The sequence below is a fragment of the Podarcis tiliguerta genome (assembly GCF_965153285.1).
Source record: "Podarcis tiliguerta genome assembly, chromosome: 16".
Taxonomy (NCBI): Eukaryota; Metazoa; Chordata; class Lepidosauria; order Squamata; family Lacertidae; genus Podarcis; species Podarcis tiliguerta.
Window position 1 is genome coordinate 37,168,381 of NC_139549.1, and position 14,295 is coordinate 37,182,675.

The window sequence follows — 14,295 nt, forward strand, 5'->3', positions numbered from 1 at the left end:
GTGCTGTGCTATTTGCTCCATGCTTCCTGCCACTGGCTGACTTTTGCTCCGGGCTGAATTTCCCCAGATCTTGCCCAGGATTCCATGGGCACTTGTACCAGCAGAAATAAGAGGTCTCATCTGACAAAGACGGAATCAGATTTCATACATTACAGAGATGAATCACTGTATATCAGGGATGTAGTGTGACATTCATGATTATGCATACAGCAGCAGTGAGGAGACTGGGGAGTGTATGTGAACACTGTGAAGTGTCTTCCTGCACCCTTGAAATCCCTGCAAACAGACACACGCACACATACCTTTTGTGGCATAAAAGTAGGGAGGACATTTTTGCTCAGTCCTATCAAATACAGATCCATTTCAAAAAAGGACAGACCCTGGACAGTCTAATCCAGAATAGGTGTGTGTATATGTGTGAAGAACCTAAATCAGATGCCTCAAACTTCCCATCTATTTTAACACATTTAAATGTGTCTGTTAACTTCACCAAGATCAGAAGTGGTCATGTCAGCCCTGTAAGAGTCAATGTGCTTTATTTATTTGTTTGTTTTCAACATAACCTTCACCAACCTTTACGGCATCCTCCATCAGGAGGCAGCTTCTGTAAGGTCATCGACCGGCAGGATAGGAGAGGTTCACAGGTTTCAATCACAAGAATCCCACAAGGTCTATAGCCAGCTTGCACATCATTTGTGAGAATTAGCCAGGAGGTGAAGAGAAAGACAGGCCAGTGGGATGAAAGGGCACGAGTATATCCAGAGTTGGGGGGGGGGGGAAGGGCTATTCGGAGTAAAAGGCCAAATTCTCCTTGCAATACATAAACCAGAGTCAGCGCCCTGTCATGGAACGTTAAATCAATGCATGATACTTTTCTAAGATAGCAGTGGTCAGTCCAACCTCCTCCCACCATTAGACATTAAAGTGCATTTAAGAAGAATGAACAGGAAACAACCCTCCACTCTCAACACTTAAACTTCCACATTTCCTGCATAATTCTTTTGAGAGTCCACACTGGTATGGCTGAACCTTCACTGTGATATGATCAACGTCTGAACAACAGAATCACATTGAATGAGTAGATTGTTCTAAGGGACCCCAGAGCTTGAACTGAGAAGCTCTGTGACCCTCTAGATCACTGGTCTCCACTAGTGGGTCATGATCTGATCCAAGGTGGAATGAAAAAGCAGCACTAACACAATGCAAATATATGGTAACGGGTTAAAAAATGGGTCTCCGATTACATGTTTGGTTTAAAAGTGGGTTCCAGGTCTGAAAAGGTTGAAGATGTTGCTGCACTCCAATTCCCATAAGCCCTACTAGGATGATGAGAGTTGGGCTCCAACAGCATCTGGAAGGCTACAAATTCACTATCCCGGGGGGGGGGGGACTACCTATGGGAAGAATCATAGCTCATTGGTAGACCAGACGTTTCTCTTATTGAAGCATGGGAGGGAAACAGGAGTTGAGGTGCTCAAGGCAAGCAGGCACCTGTGCCACTGACATGCTTTGTCTTTAGAAGACTCCAGGTCCAATCCCTGGCATCTCCGTTAAAAGGACTAGAGCCATTAGTCCACCTAGACCAATACTAACTTATCCATTGCATTAGCAAAGCTCTTCCCCAGCCTTTCAACCTCATATGCCTTTTAACTGGTGATGTCAAGAATTGAACCCAGGACCTTCTGCATGCAAAGCACATATCCTGACACTGAGAGGCAGACCCTTCACTTTCTGATTGTTGTGGCCAGTGACACAGATGTCAGTCACCCTTGGATTCATCAGTTTCTGCTTCTCTTCCACCAAACTCCTCTTTTAAAGGTGGGCTTACGCACATAAGAAGCCACTTTATACCAAGGAAAACTGAGTGGAGGCTGGTGCACATTGGGACTGGTGGGGTGGAAGGCAGGGGGTCTACAGTAGACGGCACCAGAGCCAGTGGCAGACAAGGCCAACTAATGGTAAGTTCTACAAGGGTGACAATAAGGAAGCTGAGAGCCACTGCCACCCCCAGGACTTATTGCAAATATAAAGGCAGTGGAGGCTGGTCCATCAGCGTACATGACATACTGCCCCACCAAACTTAGTCTACTCTCAGCTAGCCCCCACCTGCCTGCCTTCTTACCTACAATCACTCCTAGGGTTGGCTCTAGCTGCCAGCTTCTTCCTCCTCCTTAGTCTCCATGTTGTCCTTGTAGAACTAAGAAGGGAGGAGGATGGGGATGAAAGTGGAATTATTTGGCTCTGTCTCTCACTGACTCCACCTCCAGCTGGCCTTCCTACACTCCACCCTACCAGTTCCAGCAATCATCAGCCACCACTGCTCCAGAATCAATGAGAGAACCACCAGCAGGAAAATGTATCCCTCTGAGCATCAGCCTTGCATGGTTGTAGGACAATAGCTTGTCACCTGTGATTAAGGAGACCTGCAGGTTGAGGACAGGGGAGGCTCTGTCAGAGTGATGCTCAGCGCCACTGCTGTTTATGTCTCCTGCTACTTTATATGCTCCATCAAGTTAATACAAATAAAATAGGTCATGCCTTTATGATATAGGGGTGGGTGTGGGAGAGAAATAATGCAGACATTTCCTAATTAGGACTGCATTGTTCTGATGTTTCCCCTGTCAGGCTGCTCCTTTAATGCATTGTTTCTTTGTGTTAGGCCAGCTAATTAAAGAGGGGGAGGAGAGAAGGGGGGAGGCAAATCCTGGATCCGATGTCATTCCCCCCCCCTCCTTTCTTTCCTTAATGGCAATGAATTTTTCTCCCCCTTTCAATTAGGGCCACCACCATTAATGGATTGCTCTGCTGAATTAATAGCTCAGAGGCAGTATAAAAATAGAACCCATTTTAATCAGAAGCAAGGACCATGACCCTGCCATTGCCATCATGGAAACACCAACACCGGCTATACTTGAAGGTGCTTCCAGCAAAAAGCTCCACGTCTCTAAGGATCTCCAGGCAGAGAATTGAAAACCAGACTTTTGTGCCCTCCTTTTCTGTGGCATTTTTACAGCTGGTCACAAGAGGCAGCAGCTGCTGCTGTTGCGCTGTCCACTGCACTTGGGTGTCACCAGTGCTGCTGGCCAGAAGGAGGTACTGCAACTACTAACTTAGAGTTGTGGGTGTCATAATAGGGCTACGTTTCAGAGCTGCAGCTAGCTTAAGGGGACTGACTACTAGGCCATGGGTAGGCAAACTAAGGCCCGGGAGCCGGATCCGGCCCAATTGCCTTCTAAATCCGGCCCACAGACGGTCCAGGAATCAGCGTGTTTTTACATGAGTTGAATGTGTGCTTTTATTTAAAATGGGTTATTTGTGGGGCATAGGAATTTGTTCATTTCCCCCCCTTCAAAATATAGTCCAGCCCCCCCACAAGCTCTGAGGGGCAGTGGACTGGCCCCCTGCTGAAAAGGTTTGCTGATCCCTGGACTAGGCAAATCCAGCCTTATAAAAACTCAGATCTCCTAAATAGGAACACCATCTTTTTTGAAAACATAGGATGTACCCTAAATCCAACATCCTGCTTTGCAGAAAAGTCAACCTCTGGAAAGCCGACAACGAGAGCATGGAAGCCAACACTCTGCCTGCTGTTCATCCCCGCCAACTGGAATTCACCCTGCCTTTAAGACAGCAATCCTATTTAGCAGTTTGGGCTGGCCATTGATAGACCTTCTCCTTCACATTTTTTCTCATACCCTTTGAGTGTCACATAAGCCAGGATGCACTGCCACACCCCTTCTAAGAATATACAACTTTCTAAGATTATACAATAATCTTCTATTTATACAATAATTAGGGATGCATTTCAACAATCAATACAGATCTCCATTTGTTGACTTTCAGGTAGAGCTTCTATTTTCTGTGCACATGTATTGGCAAATGGTTTGGAGCATTCTAGTATCTTCTTGCTGAGTGACTCAAGTTGTGTCTTTCATGAAGTTTCATTGTACCTAACAGAAGTTGCACATAATGTGTGTTTTCAGTATTCCTAAATGCTTAGCTTTGGAGCATACAATGGCTAAACACCTCCTCATTCATACTCTAGGAAGCTGGAAACCAGGTCCCTGCTACTGAAATAGTATTGGATCTTTGATCCCCCCCTCCCCTAGGACACCACACCACTGAACTAAACCTCCGTGGCTCAGTGGTTTGCCACAATGGCACCGTTTTGCCAGATGCAAACACTGCCTTAAAATCAGTAGCCATGAAAACAGAGCTCCCCCGCTAACAAAACACTCTTGAGGCGTAAAATATCTAAGCAGGGAGTTTCCAGGAGCAAAGACCATTCAAATTCTAGACTGTAGTGATGACAGGTGGGAAAGAATCCATTTACCCTGGAGTAAAATCTGCAGCAGTGGCCCATGTGCCCCAGCCTGTGGCCAGCTCCCTATGGCACCATGTTTGTGGCTGAGCATCAAAGCCACAAGTTGCACCCACAGGGCCAAGTATCTGGGATGCTATTGAATGGTCGTTTGTGCCTCCCAGTCTGCCAATTATTAATTGCAGTCCTTTTATTTACGGGTAAACCTGTCATTCTCTTTGGTATCACATTTAAAAAACAACAGCAAAATGTTTTGTAGCTGAAACCCAAATGAATTCTTTTGGAACCCAAAAGAATTGTAGTTGAAACATAACGCAGCAGCTCTTAATGAGAAACTATTAACAGGCATTCCCCCCACCGCCCAGACTCTGCCACCCCTGTTCCACCCCTCAGAACGAGCCTTGGCAACCTGAGCTGATGCCTGAACTTTCACCTTTCTCTTGGCAAAGAACCAGACTAAGTCAACATCACTGGGCTGGTTTCCATTACCAGCTCCTGATTAACATACAGAAGAGTCATTTCTCCCCCCTGCCCGCCTTCTTTCTTCCAAGCACCCAGCAGAACAGGAAAACTTCAGAAGAGGGGGCCTCCCGATTGATGTCTGACTTTGGAACTGAGCTCATAAAAAGGGAATAATTAAAACCAGGTTACCGGGGGGGGGGGGGGGCAGAGGATAGATTCTTCAGAACTGTTTTCCCCTCCTCTGCTGCTAACATTGCACTTCATCACAGCCTAAGAAAGGAAAGGCTGAAGGTTGTTTTGCATCCTGTCCAATGCTTAAAAATAATCATCTTTCTGGATCTATCAGATATGGGAATTACTAACATGCAGCTGAATGAAATAAGTTGCTTTTCTAGCACTTGGTGCACTGCTGACCCTCACGGCAGGTCAAGTCAAGGGGCTTCTTGCATCTGCCCCCTAACCTCTTTGCTAGAATCATAATTCCTTGGTACAAATTGATGGTGTGGCCGCATCTTAAATACTTTGCACTAGTCTAATTGCTCCACCTCAAAAACAATACTGCAAAACTGGAGGGGGGGAAATTAAGGGGCCACTGAAGTGATCCTTCCCTAGAAAGAATGGGGGAAATTTCATTTGATTCTCATTTTTAAGCAAAGCTGACCTTATTTCATTGTTCTGAACTATTATGAGGATGGGAATGGAGTTAGCCTTCCAATTTTGCAACACAAAGGGACATACATAGGAAGTTTCCACATACCAAGTCAGACCCTTGGGTCATCTACCTCCATATCATCTACACCAGGCACGTCCAACAGGTAGATCGTGATCTACTTGTAGATCACTGGTAGATCACTGGCTCCCCAAAGAAGCTCAACAACTTTGCCTCCCCTAAAAAAGCTTGACATTTTTGCCCTGCACCCCCCAAAACAGGGCTTTCCTTCCTAAGAAAAATTCAACAACTTTGACCTAAACCCCCCAAAAGGGGGCAGATCACTGCCAGTTTTTAACACTGTGAGTAGATTGCAGTCTCTTGGGAGTTGGCAACCCCTGATCTACACTGACTGGCAGTGGCTTTCCAGGTTTTCAGGCAGGGGATATTCCCAGCCCCACCTGGAGATACCAGGGATTGAACCAGAGGTCTTCTGCATGCAGAACAGATGTTCTACCACTGAGCTATGGCCTTTCCACACCTCTTAAGATCCACATCTTGGCTCCACCCACTGATCTGCTTGTTTGTTTTAAAAGAGGTTGTCAGATTGAAGAGTCCTACTACAGTGGAGGCTGGTTTGCTAGAGCAAGTGGTCAACCTCAGTTTGCCCTCACCAAGTCCCCATCTGTTTGCCTCTGTACTTACAGCCAGTCCTGGGGTGCCAGTTTCCTCCTCCTCCTTAGTCTTGCTCTTGTAGAACTCAGCAAGGAGAAGGAGGATGGGGACAAATCTGTTACAAGTTGGTTCTCCTTGTCATTGGCTCCAGCTCCACTTGTTATTGGGGCTCCCTGAATTCTGCCCCCAGAAGCCTCAATGGGCACCAAGCACCACTGTCAGAGGCAGAATCATGGAACTTCACATCACAGCCATCATCACAGGTGGTTAGATTTGCAATACCAAGAACATCAGATCTGGGCGAAACCTAAGCACAATTGCAAACAATGGCCTTAGATGTGGAACGACCTAATTTTCTTTCTTGGAACTTAGCAAAATAAAAATAAAAAATCCCAAGATATTCTTTTTCTGATTACTGAACAGAAGGTAGTCATTTATTTTGTGTTTTCAAATATGATCCTTTGTAGAATGTTTCTCCCCTCCCATTGTTCCCGCCAACGGTGATCTCATTTCATAGCATGCCTGCTCAGGCTGAATTGAAAGCAGAGATGCTCAGAGCTAAAGCGTCTGTTCCCATTTACTGTGGCTGCAGCAATGCAGGTAAAGGGAAACACTGGCTCGGGAAATCTTTCAGCTTGCTTTTTTTAACCATTTGGGAGATTGTGAAAGGAACTGCCACACACAGTGCTTGCAGGGTGCCTTGATGGTTCATGAAAACCCTTTGAAGTCATCCAGACTTCTATCCTGGATCTTCTCCCTCCAGAGAGATACAGCTCAGTGACAGGGCATAATAACATAGGATGAGCCTGCAGGATCAGGCCTGTGGCTCATCAAGGCCGTTATCCTGTTCTCACATTGGTTCAACCAGATGCCTATGGGAAGCCTGAAGCAGGACTCAAGCACAAGAACTCTCCTCCTGTGCTTTCCAGCAGCTGGTATTCAGAAGCATCAAGACCACCAACTGTGGGGGCAAAGCTAGTAGCCATTGGTAGCCTTATCTTCCATGAGGGTATGTTTTGTGTGCAGAAGATCCCTGTTTCAATCTCTGGCATCACCAGGTAAAGTAAGGTAAAGGGATCCCTGACCATTAGGTCCAGTCATGACCAACTCTGGGGTTGTGGCGCTCATCTCGCTTTACAGGCCGAGGGAGCTGGTGTACAGCTTCCGGGTCATGTGGCCAGCATGACTAAGCCGCTTCTGGCGAACCAGAGCAGCGCACGGAAATGCCGTTTACCTTCCTGTCGGAGCGGTACCTATTTATCTACTTGCACTTTGATGTGCTTTCGAACTTCTAGGTTGGCAGGAGCAGGGACCGAGCAACGGGAGCTCACCCCATCATGGGGATTTGAACCGCCAACCTTCTGATCAGCAAGTCCTAGGCTCTGTGGTTTAACCCACAGCGCCACCCATGTCCACCAGGTAGACTGACATAAATATCCCTGTCTGGAGCTCTACAAAGCCACAGTCAAATTGGTGTAAACCAGATGTGGGAAACCAAAAAACCCAGGGACTAAATGCAGCCTTTCAGGCCTCTTCTGCTCCTTATCTCCAAGCCATACCCCTATATGGCCCTGTGCTGTGCCCTCCTTGAGTGCTTTTGCCTGGGTGGCTTCCCATTGAGACATCTGGTTGTCCTCTATGAGAAATGGGTGCTGGACTAGATGGACCTTTGGTTCGATCCAGTATGGCTCTTCTTTAGCCATACCAGCTGGAGCTGATGGAAGTTGGGGTCCAACAAGGTCAAGAGAGCCATAGGCTTCCTCATCACTGCAATCAATTGTTCTCATTTGAAGGAAGTGCCAACTTACTCCCACTTAAGCTACTAAGGACACGGGTGGCGCTGTGGTTTAAACCACTGAGCCTCTTGGACTTGCTGATCGGAAGGTCGGCGGTTCGAATCCCCATGATGGAGTGAGCTCCCATTGCTCTGTCCCAACTTCTGCCAACCTAGCAGTTCAAAAGCACGCCAGTGCAAGTAGATAAATAGGTACCACTGTGGTGGGAAGGTAAACGGCATTTCCGTGCCCTCTGGTTTCCGTCACTGTGTCTCGTTGCGGCAGAAGCAGTTTAGTCATGCTGGCCACATGGCCTGGAAAGCTGTTTGTGGATAAACACTGGCTCCCTTGGCCTGAAAGTGAGATGAGTGCCACAACCCCATAGTCGCCTTTGACTGGACTTAACTGTCCAGGGATCTTTTACCTTTACCTACTTTTACTTAAGCTACTGAACTCCACTACTGGATCTTCATGCCCATGTGCTGTGGGTGAATATAGCTTGTCTACATGCTCCCTTATATTTGCCAATAGATGCAATTGCTGTTGAAGCCTCACTCTTGCGATTTTAATGCTGGCAAGTAAGCAGTCGACTCCCCTCAGAGCCAGGAACATTCTGCACTTGGACAATGGGCCACCAGGGGGAGCTGCTTGAGTGTCCCTTGCAGTTTTTATGCACCCCCCCATCCCACCCCATCTAACTGTTCAGGTTTCCATATCAAAATTTATCCCAAACAAGCCTCAAATCCCCAGGAAATCACAGGCATGAACATTCAAACACACAAACCATCAACACAACAGAATTAAAACAGCAGAGAGGCATTCTCCATTTAATTGTGTTCCAGCATCTCTTCTTGGAGATTTACGCCAATCAGAGTACGTGGTGAATTTCTGAAAAACCATTCATCTGTGGTTTTCATCAATGACAGTGGTTTTGCTTTGATCATACTGGTTCTGGCTGTCCTGGAATGCACTACTGCAGGTGTACATGTTTGTGTTTGCCTCCTCTAGATTGTTACAATTTACATGCCTTTGTATTTGATGGCCAGAACAATGGTAGGCAGGACTGGACCACAGCTCAGTGGCAGGGCATCTGTGGTAGAACATCTGCCTAGCATGCAAAAAGGTCCCAGATTCAAACCAGTAGAGGCTGGTCCATTAGCCTGTCTGCCTGTGGCACTAGCTGTCAGATTACTTTATTCTCCTCCTCTTTCATCTCACTGTTGCCTTTACAGAACTCATCAGGGAAGAGGCCAACTAGAAGCCGTTGGTTCTGTCTATTATTGACTCTGGCTCCACCCTCTGTAGATCAGCCTTCTGACCTGCCAGTCCCAATGGGCACCAACCTCCACTGGCTCAGTCTCTGGTGTCTCCAGGAAGAACTTCAAAGAGCTCCTGTCTGAAAGCCATTGCCAGTCAGAGTAAAGGCTAAAGTAAAGGTAAACGACCCCTGGATGGTTAAGTCCAGTCCAATTCGATTTTGGGGTCAAATTCCATGTTCAGGTCGAGGGAGCCATTGTTTGTCTACAGACAGCTTTCCAGGTCATGTGGACAGCATGATTAAACTGCTTCTGGCACAACAGGACACCGTGACAGAAGCCAGAGCACACGAAAATGCCGTTTACCTTCCCACCGCAGCAGTACCTATTTATCTACTCACACTGGTATGCTTTCAAACTGCTAGGTTGGCAGAAGCTGAAACAAAGCAAATAGCAAGGGGAGCTCACCCCGTCACGGGGATTCGAACTGCTGGCTTTACGATTGGCAAGCCCAAGAGGCTCAGTGGTAGACAATACTGGACTAGGTGGACCAATGGTCTGACTCAGTGTAAATAAAAACTTCCTGTTTGCTTCTCATTGAGCAATTTAGTCAAGCCTTCTAACATGGCTTCTCTTATTTCCTCAAATAAAATACCTTGTGCCCTCCAGATCTTATAACCTACAACTCCCATCATTCCTGGCCACTGGCCATGCTGGCTAGGGCTGATGGGAACCGGAGTTCAAAACATACAGAGAGAAAATTTTTGGCTATCCTTGGGCTAGAGGCTTGCTTTGCAAAGCTGAAAATGGTCCAGAAATGTGCAGGCAAGGGACAAGACTCCCAACAAGCCCTTCTGTGGCAACACCAAGCCTGCCTTTAAACCACAGAAACCTGACCATGCCAGGTCTTACACTGGTGAACTAATTGGCAAGGCTGCTTAAAATTCAACCATCTAACCTTTTTTTTAAAAAAAAAAAAAATGTGCTCGGATCCTTCACACACACACACACACACACACACACTTACTTTCCCACATTATTTTCCAGCCATTTCTGACATTGCCTATGTAAGCATCTTGAAACACTTTTCTAAAAAGAAAGAAAAAACCCAAACACCCAACCCTCGCTTAATCAATATCAAGATTAAACCAATATGTTTCCAGGCTTGGTTTGAGATCTGGCTCAGAGTTTGTGTAATGGAGGAGAAGAGAATGGAGCAATTTAACCACATCTGTGGAACAGAGCAAATAAAGGAAAGTTCAAAGAGGTTGGATTCTCTCCCCCCCCCCCCTTTTTTAAAGGACTAAAGTTTCAGATTTAAACACATATGCTTCAGAAATGCAAGGTCACATTTTAAATGTGTGTGGCATTTTGCTGATTAGTTTTTTATATAAAAAAGAGGTTATACAGTGGGGTGAAAGTACTGCTCCGTTGACTAGTCAAGGGCAAAAGGTCAAGCTTCTATTATTTCTATGAGGCCTTGGTCAATCCAAAGGTTTTGTTATTCTAGCCAATTTGAGAGGCTGATAGTTATAGCTCAGGAATTCTGAATCTGAACTACCACCAACATCATGATTATTTATAATGTAAATGCAAACCTGCCTGGACATTCAGATAATCATCAAGGACATGCATGTGGGTGCCCCCTGTTAGAATCCCTGCTCCGTGATTGCAGTCATGGGATTTTTGTCTTTCACATGACGGTATATGTTTTGACTCCACAGAGTGGGAAGTGACGGAGACAGGATGTTTGTGTTACTGTGTCCCGTGAAGTGGGACTATTGTCCTTTGTCCTTTCCTCTTTGCTATCTGATGTTAGAGAGAGAGGGAGCCATGTTGCAGTGCTCCGTGTGTGTTTATATGTAAATAAAATAGATTAGCCAAAATGCTGAGTTGCTGAGGTCTGTCACGCAAGCTGCAAACACTCTGCGGATCCCTAAGTGTGCCGATTTCTGTTGGCATCGGTCGCTGTGATGTTCAGGCAGAAGAAAGCTTTTGAAGCTCCTGAATGATCGACGAGGAGGGAGGGAACATGCCAGTAGGGTATGTGTCTCTGCCAAGGTCCTACTCAAGTGTAGGACGAGCTCCTGACACCCCCCTCCCACAACTGAGACAAGGGGGCTGGCTACTGGGTGCCACATACAGAACCTTTTTGGTGGTGTATTGACTATGGAACTCCTCTTTCAGGGACAGTGTATTGTTTTTGCATGTAGGTCAGATGTGGATGACCTTTGGTCCTCCAAATGTTGCTGAACTATAACTCCTTTTATCCCTGCTCATTGCCTACATTTGCTGGTGTCGATGGGAGTTGCGGTTTAGAAGCACCTACAGGGCAAAAGCTCGCCTGCATGACAGTGCCATGTTAAACCCCAGGTATATCCAGGTATTGTGAAAATTCTGGTCAACTGCTGCCAGTTAGTGTAGACTAGGCATGGGGAACCTGAATGGACTTGAGATGTCATTTTCCCCAAACCCAGTTCGCCTACCCTGCCATATGGCATCAGGTGCAGGGCAGGTAAAGAAGATGACTGCAAGACCTGATTTCAGCAGGATCATTCTATGCAGTTGAAGTCCTCCTGTCAATCAGGTTCAAGTCCACCTGTCAGGGGAAAGGGGAGGGTTTTTTGGGAGAGTGTGGATTGCCAAGCTAACTTGCTTCCAAAGCTCTGTTGCCCCTTTGCTTATCCATCTCTCTCTGGGCCTAATCTGCACAATTGCCCAGAGGCAGGGGTGCCTCTTTGCAGGCGTGTTGGCACCAGCAGAGCTAATAATAGTAATAATAATAATAATAATAATAATAATAATAATAATAATAACAACTTATTTATACCCCGCCCATCTGGCTGGGCTTCCCCAGCCACTCTGGGTGGCTTCCAACAAAATATTAAAATACAGTAATGCATCAAACATTAAGAGCTTCCCTAAACAAGGCTGCCTTCAGATGTCTTCTAAAAGTCTGGTAGTTGTTCTTCTCTTTGACATCTGGTGGGAGGGTGTTCCACAGGGCGGGTGCCACTACTGAGAAGGCCTTCTGCCTGGTTCCCAGTAACTTGGCCTCTCGCAGTGAGGGAACCACCAGAAGGTCCTCAGCGCAGTGTCCAGGTAGAACGATGGGGGTGCTTCCACCGGTATGCCCACCCAACCCTGAGCCTGCCCTCACTGTGCCCTTCCATCCACAGGTAAATGGCAGTAGCACCCCTACCAGGAGGCTATTGCCAAAAGGAATAACTGCTTCATTTTCTCACACCTGTCATTGCTCAGGAAGGACCCTTGCAAGGCTGTGATGGGCGTTGCCAGGTGGCCTAGCCATGACTACCTCTGGTACCTTCCCTGCTTAAAACCAATTCATCTCTCCCCCACTCCTCTGTATTCTTACATACTCCACTAGGCTTTTTTTAGCAAATAAATAAATAAGAGCATTCTGAACAAGAGGGAGCTACCAACATCTCTAACAGCGCCTCCTCAACAGTTCTCTTGATTAGCCCTAATGTTTTGACACAAGCTTTTTATTTATTTATTCCTATTTATTTTTTACTGTCTTTTTCCCCCTAACAGGGCACAGAAAAAGCAAACACTGCATTAGCCCATTAAGGATGGAAGAGCTGGATAAATACCCTGCTGCTTTGTTCCCAGCACTTCCCTTAATACACTCCTCTTGAAAATCACATTTCGCAGCCTCAAGAAGCCAGACTAGGTTAATGCAGACTGTTAAGACAGGAGTGGAGACATATTCAAGGCCAGCTCACGGCAGCAAGATTGGTAGAATAGGGCAAATTGCTACCTTAAGTGCTCAGGAACAGGCAGTTGCTCAAAACTCAGGTTTTTGTTGTTGTTACCATTGCTGTTGCTATATTCACACCTTGCTTCCACCATGGAGCTCAATTGTCCCCAGGTTGTCTCCCATCCAGGCCCTGATCAGACCAAGATCTTCTTACCTTCAGTAAGCAGGGTCTGTCCAAGACATTTTGTTGCCTGAGGCAATGATCAAGCTGATGCCCCACACCATCTATGAAAGCTGATTGAACTAGCAATAGGATTGTGGTCACATCCACACCATACATTTAAAGCACTGTCATTTCACTTTTGTCAGGGAACTGCCATCGGAGCGGGAGGCGGTGAGAGGGCTCCTGGATGATGGTGGAGAGGGTCCTAGTAGGAGGAGGGATAGCCCATACGCTGGGGAAGGAAATCACACCAGTGGAGAAGGGGAGGAGATAGAGAAAGCGGAGAGGTGGCTCCAGGACTCTTCGCAGGAGACCAGCGGAGAGGGGACAAGTGCTCCTTTGCCCACACCCACCCTGCGCAGAAAGCTTTTGCGCAGGCAACGGGGGAGGAGACTGGGCGTCAAGCAGCTTTTATGTTGGAAGCGGTTTAAGAAACGCCCACTGACGGATTCTGCCAGCGACTGAGGCAGCCACGGAATACAGGCTGTCCTGTCAGAAAGGGTTCAATCATGCAACCTACCCATGAGTAAAGGCAACCTACGCACAAGCAATCCCCAGAACCATTACAACTTTAAACAGACATGGCTTTTCCCAAAGAATTTTGGGAGCTGTAGTTTGTTAAGGGCAGAAGAAGAAGAAGAAGAAGAAGAAGAAGAGGAAGAGGAGTTTGGATTTGATATCCCGCTTTATCACTCCCCTTCAGGAGTCTCAAAGCGGCTAACATTCTCCTTTCCCTTTCTCCCCCCACAATAAACACTCTGTGAGGTGAGTGGGGCTGAGAGACTTCAAAGAAGTGTGACTGGCCCAAGGTCACCCAGCAGCTGCATGTGGAGGAGCGGAGATGCGAACCCGGTTCCCCAGATTACGAGTCCACTGCTCTTAACCACTACACCACACTGGCTCTCTGATTGAGCAGTTCCTTTTGGGCTCATTTGGTGTCATGGCCCAAAGAGCACTGTATTCTGCCTTGGTCAGACCACAGCTGGAATACTGTGTCCAATTCTGGGCACCACAATTTAATAAGGATGCTGACAAGCTGGAACGTGTGCAGAGGAGGGCAACCAAGATGATCAAGAGTCTGGAAACCAAGTCTTTTGAGGAACAGCTGAAGGAACTGCGTATGTTTAGCCTGGAGAAGAGGAAACGATGATAGCCATCTTCAAATAGCTGAAGGGCTGTCACACAGAAGATGGAGTAAGCTTGTTTTCTCCTG

The 14,295-nt window shown here is 46.8% G+C and overlaps 1 protein-coding gene across 2 annotated transcripts in view; it reads right to left on the reverse strand.

Moving 5' to 3' along the window:
* The window catches only part of TMEM132C (transmembrane protein 132C), a 247,260-nt gene that overhangs the window by 164,912 nt on the left and 68,053 nt on the right, over window positions 1–14,295 (reverse strand). Inside the window, exon 1 of one of the 2 annotated variants that reach the window (XM_083418172.1) lies at window positions 574–631. The exons of the other annotated variant lie outside the window; for it this stretch is intronic. Within the exon in view, the coding sequence (XP_083274298.1) occupies window positions 574–616 (43 nt within the window). The 5' untranslated portion in view covers window positions 617–631. Of the gene's footprint in view, window positions 1–573; window positions 632–14,295 lie in introns of those variants that run through there. 2 annotated transcript variants of the gene reach the window in all.